A 20188-nucleotide genomic window follows, 5' to 3' on the forward strand; every position below is an offset into this window, starting at 1 on the left:
AATTAGCTGAAGATTTGTGTTTTTAGTCATCTTAAAGGTATTGCAACAAATTTCTGTCCAGAAATCGGTGTTCGTGGTGATTCAGAGTTCAGCTTCCCATTTAGCGATTGGTAAGTGATTAGAGTTAGTGTTCAAGAGTACTCTGTATATTTTTGAGATTTTTTTTGTTTTTGTTGAGATATTTTTCATATATGTGGCCAGTTCTGGAGGTTGCAAGGTGATTAAATCTATTGCCGTATTTTTCTTAATTGTCTCTGTTACTTGTAGGTATTGAAGAAAATTACTTTTATTTATATTAAATGTTTGGGTTCGATTGTTATATGTCCTGAGCTTATCATTTTCGAAGAGGTCTTGGAGATGAATAATTCCGCTATCTTCCCATGTTTTTAGATAGAGCGGTGTTTTTCTGTTTCTAAAGTCAGGGTTGTGCCAGATTGGAGACAGCATGTTAGTTTTTAATTGAACATTTGTAATGTCCAGGGTTTTCCACCACGCAGTCAGGGTGGAGGCAATCAGTGGGTTTTTAAAGCAGTTATGATGTTTGAGGGTCACAGTGATAAAAGGGAGATCAGAGAGTTTAATATGTTTGCAGTCTAGCTGTTCTATTTCTAGCCAGGTGTTATGGTATTCTTTTGGTTTTAGCCATTCTGTTAAATATAGAATTTGGTTTGCTAGGTAATAATGCGTGAAATTAGGGGCTTCCAACCCTCCCTCGCTTTTATTTTTTTGAAGAGTTGAAAGGCTTATTTTGGGTTTTTTATTCCTAGCATAGAATTTTGTAATTGCAGAATCTAATCTTTTGAACCATTGCGTTGGTGGTTTCAGTGGGATCATAGAAAACAGAGAGTTTATTTTAGGTAAGATTTTCATTTTAACTGAGGCTATTCTGCCAAGGAGTGAGATGGGGAGATTGTTCCATCTCTGCAGGTCTTCTGTGACTTTATCCAACAGAGGGTCTAGGTTCAGTTTAATTAATTCATTTAGGTTTGGTGATATATTTAAGCCTAGATATTTAATTATATTTGTGGGGGAGGGGTATTGTGGGTTTTGGGTTGCTGGGTTCCATGAATTTTTTGTTAAAGGAAGGATTGATGATTTTGACCAGTTAATGGAATAGTCTGATAATTTAGAGAAGCTGTTTATTAGTTTAAATAATTCTTCTATTGAGGATTGGGGTTCTTCCAAATAGAGTAAAATATCATCCGCATAAAGATTAATTTTGTGTTCTGAGATGGATGAGTAGATTCCTTTAATAACAGAGTTCTGACGAACAGCTGCTGCGAGAGGTTCAACAAATATTGCAAAAAGCAAAGGTGATAGTGGGCAACCTTGTCTCGTTCCCCTCTGCAGTGTGAAGCTTTGGGATGTTATTTTGTTTGTGGTTACTGAGGCCTTAGGTTTAGAGTACAGGGTGGAGATCCATTGTATGAATGAATCTCCAAAGCCAAATTTGCCAAGAACAGCAAGGAGGAATGACCAGTTGACTCTATCGAATGCTTTTTCTGCGTCTAGTGACAAGATTATTGTTTTCTTTTTAGAGTTCTGTGCCATGTTGATCAAATTAAACAGCCTTCTAACATTGTCTGTGGAGTGTCTATTTTTAATAAATCCTGTCTGGTCTTGGTATATAATTGACTGTACGACTTTCTCTAACCTGGAAGTGAGTGCTTTGGAAATAATGTTTATGTCTGTGTTAATAAGTGAGATGGGACGGTAACTTGAGGGTTTTTGTCTGGTTTAAGTAGTAATTTAATGTTTGCTGTATTCATGTGACCTCCTACATAACCTTTATTTTTAATCTCTGTTACTACTCTGAAAAAGAGCGGAGCCAGCATTGACCAGAAGTGTTTTAGGAATTCAGCAGGGAACCCATCTGGACCTGGTGCTTTGCCTGTTGACATGCTATCCAAAGCATTTTGTAGTTCTTGTAAGGTTAATGGTGAGTCTAAGGTGGTTTTCTGCTCTATGGTGAGCTGTGGTAGGTTTAAGTTATTGAGGAAGGTTTTCATATCTTCAGGGTCAGGGTTTAAGTTTGATGAGTATAGGTTTTGATAGTAATCATGAAAAACCTTATTAATGTCCTGAGGTAAGTTTAAAGTTTGACCTGAATTATCAGAAATTGCCGCTATGAAATAGTTTTCTTTGTTGTGTTTAAGCTGATTTGCTAAATATTTGCCTGATTTATTATTGTAGTCAAAGTTTTTGTACCGTAATTGCTGTAAAATAAAATCCGTTTTTTTAGATAAAATTATGTCCAGATTAAGTTTTGTATTTTGGAGTTTTTTCCATAAGAGTTCAGACGGGTTAGCTGCGTATTCTTCCGTAAGTTTCTTAATTTTTTCTTCAATCGTTTTTTCTGCTATCTGTTCCTGTTTTTTTTTGTAAGAAGAGTATGATATAATCTTCCCTCTGACAACCTGGACAACCTGGATGACAACCTGGACAACCTGGATGAACTGACTGATACTGTGACATCCTACATCAGCTTCTGTGAGGACATGTGTGTGCAGACCAAGACTTTCTGCACATACAACAACAACAAACCCTGGTTCACACCTCAACTTAGGATGCTACGTCAGGCTAAGGAGGAAGCCTACAGGAGTGGGGATAGGGACCTGTTCAGGCAAGCCAAGTACACACTATCCAGGGAGATCAAAGTAGCCAAGAGGTGCTACACTGAGAAGCTAAAACAAAGCTTCTCAAACAAAGATCCTTCTGCAGTGTGGAAAAGCCTGCATGAAGTTACCAACTACAGGAAACCCTCCCCCCACCCTACTGGTAACAAAAGACTAGCTAGAGACCTGAACAGCTTCTACTGCAGGTTTTCACACCCACCCCCCAGCTCATTAGCATCAGCCCATCACCTGAACTCTGCCCTTCCTGCTCCCCCTACTCCCCCCCCTACCTCGCCCTCTGTCCCCCCACCTGCCCTGAAGATCAATGAAAGAGATGTGTGCCAGCTTTTCAAAAAACAAAAGATCAAAAAGGCTCCAGGACCAGACGGAGTGTCTCCTTCCTGCCTGAAAGCCTGTGCTGAGCAGCTGGCTCCCATCTTCACACGGATCTTCAACACATCACTGGAGCTGTGTGAAGTACCTTCCTGCTTCAAAAGTTCCAGCATCATCCCAGTCCCCAAGAAACCTGCCATCACAGGACTCAATGACTATCGACCCATTGCTCTGACGTCTGTAGTCATGAAGTCCTTTGAGAGGCTGGTTCTGAGCCACCTGAAAAAGATCACAGGACCCCTGCTGGACCCCCTGCAGTTTGCCTATTGGGCAAACAGGTCTGTCGAGGATGCAGTCAACATTGGTCTGAACTACATCCTGCACCACCTCGACTCCCCAGGGACCTACGCTAGGATCCTGTTTGTGGATTTCAGCTCTGCATTCAACACCATCATCCCGGACATCCTTCACCAGAAACTCACCCAGCTCACAGTGCCGGCCTCCACCTGTCAGTGGATCACCAACTTCCTGACTGACAGGAAGCAGCAAGTAAGGCTGGGAAGCATCACATCTGGCACCCGGTCACTCAGCACTGGCGCCCCCCAGGGGTGTGTTCTCTCCCCACTGCTATTCTCCCTCTACACCAATGACTGCACCTCAGGGGACCCCTCTGTGAAACTCCTGAAGTTTACAGATGACACCACCGTCATCGGTCTCATCCGGGACGGGGACGAGTCTGCCTTCAGACGGGAGGTGGAACAGCTGGCTCTTTGGTGCAGTCAGAACCATCTGGAACTGAACCCGTTCAAGACTGTGGAGATGACAGTGGACTTCAGAAGAAATCCCCCCCCACTCCCCCCCCTTAGCATTTTAAATAGGGAATTGGCTACCGTGGACTCCTTCAGGTTCTTGGGATCCACAATCTCACAGGATCTGAAGTGGACCTCCCACATAGACTCAACCAGGAAAAAGGCACAGCAGAGGATGTACTTCCTGCGTCAGCTGAGGAAGTTCAACCTGCCCCAGGAGCTGCTGATCATGTTCTACACCTCCATCATTCAATCTGTTCTGTGCACCTCCATCACTGTCTGGTTTGGATCTTCAACCAAACTAGACAGACACAGACTACAAAGGATAGTCAGGACTGCAGAAAAGATCATTGGTGTCGATCTGCCCTCCATCCAAGACTTATACCTGTCCAGGGTCAGGAAACGGGCAGGTAGCAACACTGCAGACCCCTCTCACCCTGCACACAATCTGTTTAAACTCCTCCCCTCTGGCAGACAGATCACTGTACGCCAAAACAACCCGCCATAAAAACAGTTTCTTCCCCCAGGCTGTCACTCTGATCAACACTAAACAGTCAAAGAGTGTCAGTCCTGTTTCTGTGAAAAAACCCTGGAACCAAACATAACAACCCTGGATCAATCTGACACTGAGAATGTTCATGTACATACCTTTAATTTAAATGTTCTCCTGCACTACCTATCAATGCTCTACTGCACTATTTTCCTTTTATTATTATTATATTTATTATTATCTTTCTTTTCTATTATTTTCCTTCTTTTTATCTTATTTTTTTTAATTTTTATTTTGTATTTATTTATTTTTTTATACTATTATTATTATTATTATTATTATTATCATCTTGTTATTTGCACATTCTAGTCTAACTACTGTTTATATTTATACTTATGTTTATACTTATTATCATCTTTTCTAGTTGATTGTTTATTATTGAATGTTTTCACTATTGGAGAGAGCACAGTTGACCGAGTCAAATTCCTCGTGTGTACAACATACACTTGGCGAATAAAGATGATTCTGATTCTGATTCTGATTCTGAATCTGATTCTGATTCTGATTCTGATTCTGATTCTGATTCTGATGACAGCCTTGCCGGTTTCCCAGAGTAAGGACGGTGACACTTCCAGAGAATCGTTTGTTAATAGAAAGTCTTCCCATTCTTTTCTTATCATTTTACCAAATTCACCGTCATTAAGTAATGAAGTATTAAAGCGCCACAGAGAGGATAATTTCTGATTAGAGTCACACTTCAGGGTGAGGGATATCGGGGCATGATCGCTAATGATTATAGGATGTATTTTAGAGGAAATCTTATGTGCAATGGATTTATTTGAGAGAAAAAAGTCAATTCGGGAGAAGGATTTATGCACAGGGGAGAAGAAGGTGTATTCTTTTTTAGTTGGATTGTTCAGTCTCCATACGTCACCTATTCCAAGATCATCCATGTAATTCATTAATAATTTAGCAGATCGAGACGGTTTTGTATTTGGGCACTTACTGGATCTGTCTAATGATGTGTTGAGTGTCAGATTGAAGTCACCTCCGATGATTACAGATGAATCTACAGATAGGTCCGATAGCTCCGAAAAAACTCTATGGAAGAATTCAGGGTTGTCGTTATTGGGGGCATAGAGGTTTAGAATTGTGAAACATATTACGGCACTCTGCAGGCACCGTGAGCAACAATAGCGTGTCCTCAAACTTGTGGACACTGTCCCTGTTAGTATAGTGGCCAGTATCTCTGCTTGTCACGCAGAAGACTGGGGTTCAATTCCCCAACAGGGAGATCTATAATTTCAAACCCTTTCTACTTCAAATACCATAGTTTGGTTTTCCAGAGCCATCTAGACTAACTTAATACCTCTAACTTGGAGAAGTGCATAAACTGGACTGTGTCGACCATGAGTTGACTACCAGTTCTGCGCAAAAGGCATATGAGTTGTATTCCCAGAATTACTCAACTCCAAGATTTAGGAGGTACACTTTTCATCTGTTGTAATATTGCTACAGTTTGAAATATTACATTCTAGGGCAAAACAAGTTACCAATATTTAATAGTAAGATTAAAGAATGGCATTTCTGCATGGCCAGGAATTAGACCCAGATCTCTATCATGGGAAGCAAGAATTCTACCATTGAACCACCAATGCTGTTCCAAACTGGCCATAATGGTGTCATACGTGGAAGCAACATTTGCACAATTCCGTTTGGTTCCAAATAACTGTGTTCAGAACTTGATATGTTCTGGATTTTAAATTTCACACATTCAAGAAGCAGTTTAAGTCCCTGATGGTCTAGTGGTTAGGATTTGGCGCTCTTACCGCCAATGCCCGGGTTCAATTCCTGGTCAGGGAAGGTTTTGAACTGAGCAGCTGCTTATAGTGTATACCGCAAAGGTTTAAAGTAGTGTTTTGAAAGGTTGTAGCGAGTTTACTTTTGAATATACCATCACACTTTAATCTCATCCATCCATCCATCTATCTATCTGTTTTGTCTATCCATTCATCCATCCATCTATCTTTTTTTTCTATCCATTCATCCATCCATCTATTCTAAAAGTATTACGGCACACTGCAGGCACCGTGAGCAACAATAGTGTGTCCTCAAACTCGTCGACACTGTCCCTGTTAGTATAGTGGCCAGTATCTCTGCTTGTCACGCAGAAGACCGGGGTTCCATTCCCCGACAGGGAGATCTATAATTTCAAACCCTTTATACTTCAAAGGCCATAGTTTGGTTTTCCAGAGCCATCTCGAGTAACTTGATACCTCTAATTTGGAGAAGTGCATAAACTGGACTGTGTCGACCATGAGTTGACTACCAGTTCTGCGCAAAAGGCATTTGAGTTGTATTCCCAGAATTACTCAACTCCAATCTTTAGGAGGTACACATTTCATCTGTTGTAATATTGCTACAGTTTGAAATATTACATTCTAGGGCAAAACAAGTTACCAATATTTAATAGTAAGATTAAACAATGGCATCTCTGCATGGCCAGGAATCAGACCCAGATCTCTATCATGGGAAGCGAGAATTCTACCATTGAACCACCAATGCTGTTCCAAACTCGCCATAATGTTGTCATACGTGGAAGCAACATTTGCAAAATTCCGTTTGGTTCCAAAAAACTGTGTTCAGAACTTGATATTTTCTGGATTTTAAATTTCACACATTCAAGCTGCAGTTTGCGTTCCTGATGGTCTAGTGGTTAGGATTTGGGGCTCTCACCGCCAATGCCCGGGTTCAATTCTCGGTCAAGGAAGGTTTTGAACTGAGCAGCTGCTTATAGTGTATACCTCAAAGGTTTAAAGTAGTGTTTTGAAAGGTTGTAGCGAGTTTACCTTTGAATATACCATCACACTTTAATCTCATCCTTCCATCCATCCATCTATCTGTTTTGTCTAACCATCCATCCATCTATCTATCTTTTTTTTCTATCCATTCATCCATCCATCTATTCTAAAAGTATTACGGCACTCTGCAGGCACCGTGAACAACAATAGCGTGTCCTCAAACTTGTTGACACTGTCCCTGTTAGTATAGTGGCCAGTATCTCTGCTTGTCACGCAGAAGACTGGGGTTCAATTCCCCGACAGGGAGGTCTATTAATTCAAACCCTTTATACTTCAAATACTGTAGTTTGGGTTTCCAGAGACGTCTTGACAAACTTGATACCATTTCTCTCAACTTTAACATTTAAAACAAAAATAAACACGGTGAGCCAGTGGCCTTTTCTACCACCAAGCTTAGCAAGTTTTCTGGGGCAAACCTTGATGTATCGATTCTGAAAGTATTACGGAACTCTACCAGCCCGTAAGCAACAATAAACTCTCCTGTCTGCATGTTCTGCACCAATGCTATTAAGCCATATCAAATTGGCTATAATTGTGTCCTATGAGGAATGAACCAATGGACAATACTGTTCGGTTTCAAATTGATTGCTTGATGTGTAATGGGTTGGCAGATCAATTTTTAGCAAGTTCCACCCTGTAGTGTCGTCATGGTAGAACCTGATATTTTACAGTAATGTGAGGTGGGTGCTTTCATACCTTCAGACTGTGTATTCTCACTACTTGTTTAAAGTGTTTGATTTAGGTCTTTTTGTTTTACTTATTGGAGGGTAAAAAAAATACAAGCCTGTTGCGAGGAAAATTAAATTCTTATTTAGCTCTCAGCACCTCTCATTTTAGTTAAAGTGGTTTTTAGTGGTCTGATGGCTGTTTTGTTGTTTGCAGAGCATGACGTCTGCCTGAGCGGACTTCACAACTGCGATGAAAACGCTTTATGCTTAAACATAGTTGGAGGTCACAGCTGTTCGTGTAAGCCGGGATACATGGGCAACGGGACAGTCTGCAAAGGTAAGCCCATTAGCACTAGGTTTCTTTAACCCACTACACAAGGGGGTGGTGGGGGGCTACAGTAGGGCTGTAGGCCCACAGTTTTGCATGCTTGACATAAGGCTGCATGGATGAATGCTCTAACCTCCATTAACAAATACGTTTCAGTATTTTTCAATTCTGGTACTGGAGAGCTCCTTTCCAGCAATTTGTAGATGTCCCACTGAAACTAATCGACATGTACTGCAAAATGATTGACAACAAGCTACCTTCTACATCCAACAACCTTTTAATCTTTCACAAACATGTGGACTTTCAGTGTAGATTAGCAGTCCTATGCCGTCCCCCAGCATCAAGTGTTTCAGTCGTCTTCTAAGCATCAACACCTGGCTTCACTCCACCTAATCAGGCTAGATACCATCGCACACACCAAGGTTTCTGCCTGTCATGTTTTAACTGTCATGTTTTAACTACCATCAGCAACATACATAGCAGGGAGAGCACTGAACATCAGACAAAGTCACCGAGGCACACACTCAAAGCTAGTTAACCATCGAATCTCAGACTGGTCTGTTTGCCCCAAACCGCTTGAGTTAATAAACCCTGTGTTTGCATCTGACCAGCTACCCCAAAACTTGACTCCATCTTGTTTATCAAAATCGCCACAACAGTAAAATATTAACTCATTGAGTGCCATCCACGTCTATAGACGTGAATTGGTTTAGTAATGTGGAGTGCCATTCACGTCTATAGAATTGTGTTTTTCGGCTGGGGTTGCTAGGAGACAGTGTGACAAAGCTCTCCGATGAATATCTAACTCGTACAATGGTGAAGTGACCAATTGGTTATGGGCAGATCTCAGAGGGAGAGGAAAGGAGTTTACAAGACAGAAAATGGTGCAACGATAGTTAATGCTGAAGTTCCCAGCAGCTCACAGCAACGCACACTCGACCAGAGCATGTGTGAAACCTAGGTGAACTACTGATAGTGTCGCGATGGTGAGATAAAATGATAAAAAAAAAAAAACGAGGCAAGCGGTGACACTCGGCATGTCCGGGATGAGGAGAAAGTTGCGTGTGTTGGAGGACGGCCAAAATACAGTAAGAAATTAATTCAACTCTGACATAGATAGCAAAATAATAATAATGTTGCCATAAAAAGCCCAGTCTCAGTGTTGTTTTTGTAGTTTTATAGAATTAAACCAATGTTGAGGTGTCCCTAAAGCAATGAAAAATTGCTTCAAAGTCACTAATAAGTTTTTTCAGTAAAAGCCATTTTTCTCAGCTTTTTATCACAAACTGGCAATTTGTGTGAAACTTGCATCTATTCAACAGCGAATTACAGAAGAACGAAAGAATCAAGAAACAAAATTCTTAGATACTTTAATCTTTCAGAATCTCACAATTTAGATTGTCATAGGACAACATATTCTGTGGGTCTTTAAAAATTAGTCAAAATGCTTTAAGATGGCTGGCACTGAGGGGGTAGAAATTTTGAAAATGGCTGGCACTGAATTAGTTAAAGTGCAGGCTCACCACTTTAAGAATAAATACAAGAAAATAAGTTGTAAACTTGTTACATGAATGAAGGTTCAGTGATATACTGTATAATCAACTGGCACAAACTGGTCTTTTGCTCTGAGATTATATGCCACAGAACAAATTACTTCTTTAGTCGTTCAATTTGGCTTTTCAAAGTGTGCAAATAACTTTTACTTTCTCCAACAAGCTGTCAGGTGACATTTTAAAGTGAATCTTTCCACCTAATATTCTGTCTCCCATCATTGCGAGTTATCTGACTGCTCTATGTCTCTGGGTTTGTCTGCACGAGCTGCACACCGAAGGTTGGGGTCAGTAAATGCCAGAATTGCGCAAATGTTTTTTTAACAAATTAAAAATCTTAAATTTATTGGCAAAATTAAGATGTTAAGATCCCCAAAACCATGCACTGTTTTTATTGATTAGTTTTCAGTTTTTATCAATTATTTAATACATATGATAATACCTTTTTAATCTATGATTTCAATCTACACGTAGATTGAGGACTTTTTAATTTTCTTAATTTTATGGATTTTATCCAGCACATCATGCAGTATTATCAATTTACAACAGGAGACACACTCTAGACCTAGGGCGTATGTCATCAAACCCAGCTCAGAGTTAAGTCCAGGTTTAACTGCAGAGTCTGGCTCTGTTAAGCCAGGTTTTAACTGGAAAGGCGGTTTCTTCAAAGAGAAAACATCTTAGTTACCATAGCAACACAGTCTGTGGGTAAAGCCTGGTCCTGACCAGGTATAACCTGCAAATGCACTCATATGAAACCTTGTCATAATTTTTAAAGTAATTTAGTGATGCTTTAAAAAACTCAACAAATGTCTACAAATGAAAAAAGGAGTCAAAAAGTGTTGTTATACTTTTTTTTTTAAAATACCGTATTGAAGCGGAGGAAATGAAATGATTTTAAATTGATACAAATGATGATAGAATCATCGTCTTATTACGTGTTTAATGTTTACCGTGTTTTAATGAAATTTTCACAGTCTCCATGTGTTTAAAACATTGGTAATATGTCTATATAAAGTTCATTCATTGAGGATCCAAAGATTCATAAAAAGAAAGCTCTGAATACAGAGAAGGAGAGGCTGTTCAGGGACAGCCACAGGGCAGAACAAAGGCTCCCCAATTCCAAAGTCCATGAACAGTATCACTTCCGGATGTGCGCGCAGTGCACACACCTCCCGTGCACAGTTAACCTGCACTGGGAGCAGTGTTGGGCGTTACATCCAACAACATCACACAGCACAGCTGCTCCCTCCGTTTATTTGAATTTAATGTTTAGTGCTAAGTTCAACAAACTATTCATCAAACAATCACAAATATAAATTACAAATAATTGAATTGTGAGTTACAGCATCATCTTTTATTAAACTAGTATACCGTGGCTCAGGTGGTAGAGGGTCGTCTTCTGATCGAGAGTTTGGGGGTTTGATCCCAGAAACTATGTGTCGAAGTGTCCTTGGGCAAGACACTGAACCCTAAGTTGCTCCCAGTGGTCGACTAGCGCCTTGCATGTGTAACAGTCACTTTTGAATGTATATCGCCCCAAGGTGGCGCCTCTTTTATTTCGGTATGTTTATTAGGTCACTCTTCTTCGTTTACTTCCTCTTTTCTTTTTTACTTTTAATGTCGTGGACATCGGCCGCGTGTACTCAGGCCGATGTGCAATGTGACGAGTGGTGAAGCCCTCATATTTCTTTAGAATAAACAAGACCGTGTGGAAATCAAGAAGTCTTGCTCATTTTGCTATCCAGCAGCACACGTCCACGGCAAGATACATCACCACGCGTTACAAATGGCGCCCGAACATTTTTCTCTGGACCACAGTCAAGCTTTTGGAGCCCACTAAGAATTAATCTGCCTCACCTGGGTGTTTTTCGGTGATTCCCGTGCCTTGGTGGACGCCCGGACAGCTTTTCCCGGACATCGCCACAGCCTCGTTATGAGCGGGACCCGTCTAATTCCTGGATGCTGGTGAGTGCTGCATCGGTCTCCTTGGATTAATAAATACCGACTCCACGGCACGGATTCAGACCACGGACCTACTTTTTGGACTTGACTACTTCGGATTCTTCTTCTGCTAATGTCTTCTGCCATATGGAACTTTAAATTGAACTTTTAAAGCCGGTTTTGAACACGGAAATCCCTCGCTGGATTGCATGGGTTTTTTTCCCTCTGCTGGGACTGGAAGGACCGTTGACTGTGTGAGTAATGACTATAGTGACTGTAAATGTGAGTGCTAGTTATGTACTAGGGATAAAATACAACACTATTATAGATTTCGCATTAGCCACTCATTGTGTCAGCTACGTCTGATGTGATTATGGTCACTTTAGTCTCCTTTTAGTTTTGGGGGATATTTTGCTAACGGCCTTTTCGGATTTTTGTCATTTTTGTGCGGTTTAAAAAAAAAAAGAAAAAAAAAAAAAAAAGATAATAATAATAAAAAAAAAAAAAGAAATTAAAAAAGAAAATAAAAAAAAAAAGTATGTCAACAAAGTTTAATCTGGCTGACTCTTTTATTACTTTAGAAGGACCATACTGTGTTTTAGTGTAACCTTTTTGAAAAGTACAATGGCATACTACCCGAAATTTGACTCTGGCATGGAGTTTATCTCAGTACCAGAGCAGGGTATTGTTGATGATACAAATCCTGACCTTAGACAGGAAGTAGTTGACCTGAGGGCAGAAGTAGGCCGACTTAGTGACTGTTTACGTGACTCACTGAACATGCAGCGGAGTATGCTCGAGCAGTGGGATCGTCTCAGCAAAGAGAACCCTGTTCCTCCTGCAGTCCTACAGTCTCCTGTTTTCCCAATGGCTACGTCCACGCCCCACGTCCCTACTACAAACAGAGCGGAGTCAACAGTCAATATGAACATTACTAATCCATTCCTGACTACTAATCCATTCCATCCACCTCACTCACTGGAGCTCGGAAGCACTTCCAGGGTGATCGCGGCAGCGTTGCATCACGCCAAACTGGAGCCCCCTGTGTACGCTGGGGACGACAGAGTGCTACCTGAGGACTGGTTACAGGCTGTTAGTGCATACAAATTCTCTTTGAACCTGACCGATGAACAGTTACTGAGTGAATTGCCACGTTTTCTTTCAAGAGAACCCAGGAAATGGTTCATGGCTCTGAGCACCCACATCACATCGTGGGCTCGGTTCTGTCAGCTGTTCAAGACTGTTTTTCTGCCCTCCGACAACCAAGAACGCGTTCTGAGGGGACTTTTGGATCGTGTTCAGGCTCAGGATGAGCCACTCCCAACCTTTGTTGCCCACATGTTGGGTGAGTTTAAAAAACTAAAAAGCCCACCTCCGGAGGAAGAGCAAATTGAGCTTATTAGTAAACACTCTCTTGAGAAATACAGAGTTGCATTGTATGGCGCCAACATCGTTTCTGTGATGGAACTTTTGCTGTGCGCTCATGAGCTCCACTCAGTGCTCGGACCGAGTAGGTCACAGACTTTTTCACGTTACAAAGAGCAGCGTAAACCTGAGCCTTACTGCTTTAAATGCTCTCGGCCTGGGTTTACCTCTCGCACCTGCCCGGACTGTAACAGCCAACCTTATTCAGCGCAAATTGGTGCTGATGCTGTGGGGCCTAGCCGTGTTAATGCTTCTCCAGTGCCAGGTCCTCCGAACTCAGAACTACAAAGGACTGGTAATGACAGCACCGCGGGTCTGCCGCACAACAGGCAGTCGGGAAACTACAGAGGGGGGAGGACATTTCGCCGAGGCCAACCTCCCTCCAGTCGCTAACTGAGCCTCGCTCACCTCCTTCACCTCAAAATGGACTGATTCTCGGACACTTGGAAGACAATTTTTCAGACGTCCACTGGAATACTCCTCTGAGAGCAAAAGTGAACTTTAATGCTACTGCTGTGGATGCCACTCTTGACACGGGTGCTTCTCTATCAGCTGTGAGAGCAGATCTTATTCAGTTTAATGGCGCCTACCCCAGCAAAACAAGTGAGTGGATTGGACCTGCAGTTAACCTTGCCAATAATGCTCCTTGTTTCCCCGAAGGTGTCACTTGGCTCAATATTGGATTCATGAACAAGACCTTCTACCAGCGTTTTGCAGTAATCCCAAAGCTGTCTTCTCCTTTCATTCTGGGAATGGATTTTATGGCGAGAGCTTCTGTATCAATTCACATTCCCACAAGAACAGTTTACATGGATGATGTCCCATGCCCTCTTGTGGATGGGGAGGAGGAAGACTGTGATAATGAATACCTACATTCGACTGGAACAATAATGTCAATTGAATCGCTTAACTCGGATCTCACAGCAAAAGTGTCGGAAGCAAGCCTCTCTGGGAACGACAAAGACGCTTTGGTTGGGTTGCTCTCCAAGTTTGGCCCCATGTTTGATGGTCATCTTGGTCGAACAGCTCTCACCGAACATGTCATTGAGACCGGTGATGCGAAACCTGTGAATCTTCCACCCTATCGCACGTCACCTGCTAAGAAACGTGTGATTGAGGAACAAGTACAGCAAATGCTGATGGACAATATCATTGAACCTTCCACAAGTCCTTGGGCCGCGCCTGTAGTCATTGTCAACAGAGCAGCCTCTGACCCAAGGTTCTGTATAGACTTTCGGGGTCTCAACCAAGTGACTCGAAAAGACTCTTATCCCTTACCTCGAGTCGATGAGTCTTTAGACTTTTTGGCAAGGGGTAAATTTGTCTCAACGTTGGACTTGGCGCGAGGTTATTGGCAGGTTGCTGTGTCAGAGGACTCAAGACCAAAAACTGCCTTCATCTCACACTGCGGACTCTTCCAGTTTAGGGTGCTCCCCTTTGGGCTTTGCAACGCGCCCGCAACTTTTCAAAGACTCATGAATTCTGTACTTGCTGGCCTCATTTACAAGTCGTGTGCAGTCTACCTTGATGACATTGTTATTGCCTCACCTACCTTTGAACAGCACTTGGTGGATCTTGGGGAGGTGCTACACAGACTTAAAGCTGCTGGCCTGTCTTTAAAACTCAAAAAGTGTCAGTTCTGCCTCAAAGAGTTCACCTTCCTCGGCTACCGCATCACGTCGTCAGGTGTTAAACCGGATCTGAACAAGGTTAAGGCGGTCCAGGAGTTTAACACCCCCTCCACGGTGAAACACGTTCGACAGTTCCTTGGCCTGACTGGATATTATCGCCGCTTCATTCAGGATTACGCCCGCCATGCTGAACCTCTTCACGCTCTCATGAAGAAAGACATCGCATTTCACTGGGACGACAATTGCCAAAGAGCCATGGACATTTTGAAAAACCATATCACGTCGGCCCCTGTCCTGTCATTTCCCGACTTCAAGCGCCCTTTTTCCATCCACACTGACGCATGTGACGTTGGTCTAGGTGCAGCTTTAATGCAAAAGGATGACATGGGTCGTGAGTATGTTGTGGCTTTTGCTAGTCGCTCCCTTCATAAGGCTGAACTTCCATACTGCACTTCGGAGAAGGAGTGCCTTGCTGTGATATGGGCCCTGGAGCACTTTCGCCCATATGTTGAAGGTGTACATGTCACTATCTTTACTGACCACAGCAGTCTCAAATGGCTTATGTCCCGTCAAAACCCCACTGGCCGGCTTGCCCGCTGGTCACTTCGTCTACAGGACTTTGACTTCACAATAGTGCACAAGGCTGGCATACACAACAAAGTGCCTGATGCGCTGTCTCGAAACCCCTTACCGCTGTCTTGTGGCAGTCCAACAAACCTCTTACCAGAACACGCGGTCATTGGCAGTTTGGACATTCGTGCCCTGCCCCCTGTCTTGCTAGCTGATCGTCCGCAATTGAGACAGCTACAGTTGGATGATCCAGTCGCAGGTCCGCTACTCAGGGACATTGAAGCAGACTCACAGAACTGCTCAGACAATGACAATGTGTTACTGTATGTTGTGTATGATTCTCTTCTGTATTACAAAGACTCTAAGTCCAAATGTGCTTTGCACCCTTTGAAAGAGCTAAAACTGTTTGCCCCTACTTCTATTAGAAGTACCTTGCTGGACTATTACCATGACCACCCCACTGCAGGTCACCTTGGTGTTTCTAAGACTTTGGCAAGACTGCGTTTCAGGTTTTTCTGGCCCAAAATGGCCGCTGACGTAAAGCGCTATGTAACATCGTGCACAGTCTGCCAGTTCACTAAGCCATGTCAGAAGAAACCTGCAGGTTTTATGGTTCCCATTGTGCCTCAAAAACCCTGGGAGTATGTAGGTGTGGATTTTGTTGGCCCGCTGCCTCGCAGCCCAGCTGGGAATGCGTACTTGATTGTGTTCGTTGATTATTTGACTAAGTGGGTAGAAGCGAGTGCTGTTAGAGAAGCTACATCTCAGGTAGCGGCTGGTAAATTTGTTACTGACATTTTTGCTAGACATGGTGCCCCCACTTACCTGATTTCTGATAGAGGGTCTCCTTTTGTGAGTGAACTGTTTGAACATGTTGTTTCTGCCTTAGGCTCTGTACACAGACTCACTACAGCATACCACCCGCAGACTAACGCCACTGAACGTGTCAACCGCACTCTGAAAACTGCCATCCGAGCTTACGTAGGCGACAAACACACTTCATGGGACAAGTATCTTCCTCAGATTTGCTTTGCTCTCCGTACTGCCCCACATGACAGTACTGGACTGAGTCCTTCCATGATGCTTTATGGTCGTGAGTTGGACACTCCGCTTGACCTTATCACGCAACCACCCAGTGATGGTATTGATGAGCCGGGTGTACCTTACCCTGAGACTCTTAGAGCCTCCTTACAGGAAGCTCATGACCATGCCAGAGCAGCACTTGACTATAGTCACGACAGACAAAAGCGCTACTATGACTTGAGACGTCGGCATGCCACGTTTAGTGTTGGTGACCTTGTTAGAGTTAAGACACACCCAAGGTCTGACGCCCAGTCTAACTTCACAGCTAAGCTTGCACCTCTGTTTGAGGGTCCGCTGCGTGTGACTCAGAGGCTCAGTGATGTAAACTACAGACTCTCTTGGGTAGACTCTGGTGCTGATGCCGGTGTTTTTCATGTCGTTAATATGCAACCTTTCCATACTTGGGACTCTCTGACTTCCAATGGACACTCATTTTCCTGTCCTGCTGACAGTGGGACCTCTGAGGTTTTGGACAATGATGTTGCCCCTCTTGCCCCACTTACAGACACTGATTTTGGCAATGATCCTTTTCCCTTTGGTTCACCAGACAATGGCTCTGTTGCTGATGTTGACACTGTTTCTACTGGACGTTATGACCTTAGGCCCCGTCGTTGCCCCAGGGTTACATCTGGTTGGTGTGACAAGAAGTGGACAAATGTTTTTCACACTGATAGACTTGATCTGAAGTGAGCTGCTTTCGGTTGAAACGGCTTCATATGACTATGTTGCACTACATTTTTATGTTATGACGTTGTAGATGTTTTTATACGTTATACTCAGCCATGTTTGGTGCTATTTGCTGATTGAAGTTTGCATTTCTGTTGTAAAAAAAAAAAAAAAAAAAAAAAAAAAAAATAATCCACTGATTTATTTGTCTTGCCAAGTGTTTGGGTCGGATTTTTATTTTTGTATGGTCTTTGCCCTGTGATTCTGCCTACCTTAACTGTGTTCTATGTATAGGATGCTGTTTTGTGTGGTTGTGTCATCTTCAGCTGTGTACGGCTGGGGACAGCCTTTTTCTCACCAGGGGGGACTATGTAACAGTCACTTTTGAATGTATATCGCCCCAAGGTGGCGCCTCTTTTATTTCGGTATGTTTATTAGGTCACTCTTCTTCGTTTACTTCCTCTTTTCTTTTTTACTTTTAATGTCGTGGACATCGGCCGCGTGTACTCAGGCCGATGTGCAATGTGACGAGTGGTGAAGCCCTCATATTTCTTTAGAATAAACAAGACCGTGTGGAAATCAAGAAGTCTTGCTCATTTTGCTATCCAGCAGCACACGTCCACGGCAAGATACATCACCACGCGTTACACATGGCAGTCCTGTCCCACTGGTGTGTGAATGTGAGAGTGATTGGGTGAATGAGCTGATATGTAAAGCGCTTTGAGACTGCTTCAGTGTGGTGATAAAGCTCTATATAAATCAAGTCCATTTACCATTCCATTTATAGTGCCCGTCGGAAGAATGCATACATGTGGGAGCATAAGGGGTATAATTGCATATTTTTGTATCTTTCGATTGTGTTTTTGTGCATTTTTTGTATAATTATTGTTTTTGTTACTCATTTTTATATTTTTTTGTTTGATGTATTTTTCTGTAAAGTATAGTCGGAATTTTTGGAGTCATTATGTGTATTTTTGTATGTTTCTGTTGTCTTTTTGTGCATTTTTTGTATAATTATTGTTTCTTGTTGCCATTGCAGTGTGATTCTGGAATCTTTTTGTGTATTTTTTTAATCTTTTTTCATTGTAGTTTTGTGCATTTCTGTTGTTATTTTGTGTATTTTTGTATAAATTATTAGTTTTATGTATTTTGCGTCATTTTCATATGTTTGTTGTTGTTTGGTGTATTTTTCTGTAATGTATGTTTTTTGGAGTAATTTTGTGTGTTTTTGGAGTCTTTTTGTATATTTTAATGCATTTCTGTTGTCATTTTGTGTACTTTTTGTATAAATATTGTTTAGTTTTAAGTTTTATTTTACTCATTTAGAGTGTTTAGAAGTACAGGAAAGTTCAAATTAGTCTCTTCAGTTGCTCCGTTGATATCTTTATATTCTGTTTTGGTCATATTTTTCAATCTGTTTTGATTTTTCTATTCTCTATTACGTTTTTTTGAACAATGACGTTACAGTATTTGCAGCGCGACTGCCAAATTAGGACATTGACTCCAGGCCCAAAACTTTGAGCAATCGGCCATTTTTATTTCTCGCTTTTATTTTGTAGTCCAAGCTCAAGGATGCCGAAGTTACGAGAGGATAAGTCAAAATGTTCGGTTGTTGGATGTAGTAACCCACACGCTTCATTACACCATCTCCCAGCATCAGAACCTTTTCAAAGTGCCTGGTTGAGTTTTATTTTTCACAGAAATGTACCCACATCTGTGGGTAAGGTCATTTTTGTGTGCGCGAAGCACTTCAAGGATGACCGCTTCTGCAACCTCCGCCAGTATAAAGAAGGATTTACCGAAAGACTTTGATTGAGGATTCAATTCCTTCTATTTTTGGAGACAACGAACAGAGCACTTCGGTAAGCTGTAAATAACGCTAAAAAGTGTGATGATAAGACGTCCCTGTCATTGTTTTGTTAGCATTAGCAGTTGCACCGTCTTCATATGTTAGCGCTGTGTGCTCATTTTAGATCCTTGATGATATGGCCTACGTGATTTAATTTAAGTCTGAAGTTTTCATTAGTCATTTTATTTTTGCCGTTTTTGTCTCCGAAAAGACTGTATTAAGATGCATTTTGTGACGTTAGCTTGGCGCTAGCGTTAGCTCGGTGCTTGTGTTAGCTCACTTGTTAGGGTTCTGCAGGTTCATCATCTTCATTTTCATCTCGCTCCGCAGGGTCAGACTCTGGCTGTAACATGTAAAGCTGGATGGACAAGTCTTCTGTTGTTGACATTTTGTAAATAACCTCTGAATAAAAAGTTTCTGCGCCGCTAAATAATCGTATCTCTTATATCAAACTACAAAAATGGCCGAACAGGGTGGAGTTGAACCGAGCGTCACCTCTGTAACCTGGAGAGGGGGCGGGGTATGAAGTGTCTCATTTGCATTTAAAGAAACCGCACCAAAACGAGTTGCTCTTAGAAGCACATCAGAAAAGGGGGAGAAAAGGGGCCTGTGGAGCTATAATAATGAGGAATTCAGACCCAAGCATTGCAGTTCCGCTTTATATAGACCACAACTGTATGATTTATATGTAAAAAGGAAGGATTTAAAGGCATGATATGTCTCATTTAAGTCTTTACTACATTTTAAATGTTCAAACCACAGAATCTTCTTAGTTGTGTCTGTCCTTTATTCTCACTGATCAGTAACAGATGATGTCATGTCCTGTTGGTCTCAACATTAGTTTATATTGGCTGTTTAATCAGAGTAATAGCTGCAGCGCATAAACCCTCACGTCTCTAATCATTAAATCTGTGATCGATCTTGTGGGTCTTATGAAAACTCAGCTGGGGAAGTTCAAGCTGAGAAGAGTTTGATGAAATAGGAAAAGCCAGCATGGTTACGGACGGTTTGGGTAAACCAGGTTAATACCGTAGTGGCTGGGATCGTCTGGTCCAGCAGGCACGGGAGGGCAGCCGCTTGGTGTTTGTGAGTAAACAGGCTGCCGATGGCAGCCTGCGATGGGAACAAGGCTTCGGGGTTTGGACTCCAGGTTCACGAATTGCCAAACTATAGTTTTCCTCGTGCCTTAGTGCATAGTTTTGAGTTTGTTTGTACGTGGGGTTTACGCTCGAGCGTTTGGGGTGGGTTATGCTTTAAACTGTCTGAACTGAAATACACAGCTAATAACTAAAGTCAAGCTATTTTTGTTCATTTGTATATGTGCTGGTAGACGGTTACCTAAGAGTGCGTTGTAGCTTTATCACCT

General features: G+C 42.1%; 1 protein-coding gene and 4 non-coding genes across 9 annotated transcripts in view; all 5 read left to right on the plus strand.

Moving 5' to 3' along the window:
- nell2a (neural EGFL like 2a) overlaps nt 1–20188 on the plus strand; it is a 186950-nt gene that overhangs the window by 107684 nt on the left and 59078 nt on the right. For all 5 annotated transcript variants that reach the window (XM_028449516.1, XM_028449514.1, XM_028449513.1 and 2 more), the window contains one exon: nt 7991–8113. In XM_028449516.1, the coding sequence (XP_028305317.1) occupies nt 7991–8113 (123 nt within the window). The remainder of the gene's footprint in view (nt 1–7990; nt 8114–20188) is intronic.
- On the plus strand, nt 5470–5541 carry trnad-guc (transfer RNA aspartic acid (anticodon GUC)). The gene has a single exon. It is a non-coding gene; the product is annotated as a tRNA-Asp (tRNA).
- trnak-cuu (transfer RNA lysine (anticodon CUU)) lies at nt 6039–6110 on the plus strand. The gene has a single exon. It is a non-coding gene; the product is annotated as a tRNA-Lys (tRNA).
- trnad-guc (transfer RNA aspartic acid (anticodon GUC)) lies at nt 6377–6448 on the plus strand. The gene has a single exon. It is a non-coding gene; the product is annotated as a tRNA-Asp (tRNA).
- On the plus strand, nt 7284–7355 carry trnad-guc (transfer RNA aspartic acid (anticodon GUC)). The gene has a single exon. It is a non-coding gene; the product is annotated as a tRNA-Asp (tRNA).

This window comes from Gouania willdenowi, chromosome 6 (genome assembly GCF_900634775.1).
Source record: "Gouania willdenowi chromosome 6, fGouWil2.1, whole genome shotgun sequence".
Lineage (NCBI taxonomy): Eukaryota > Metazoa > Chordata > Actinopteri > Blenniiformes > Gobiesocidae > Gouania > Gouania willdenowi.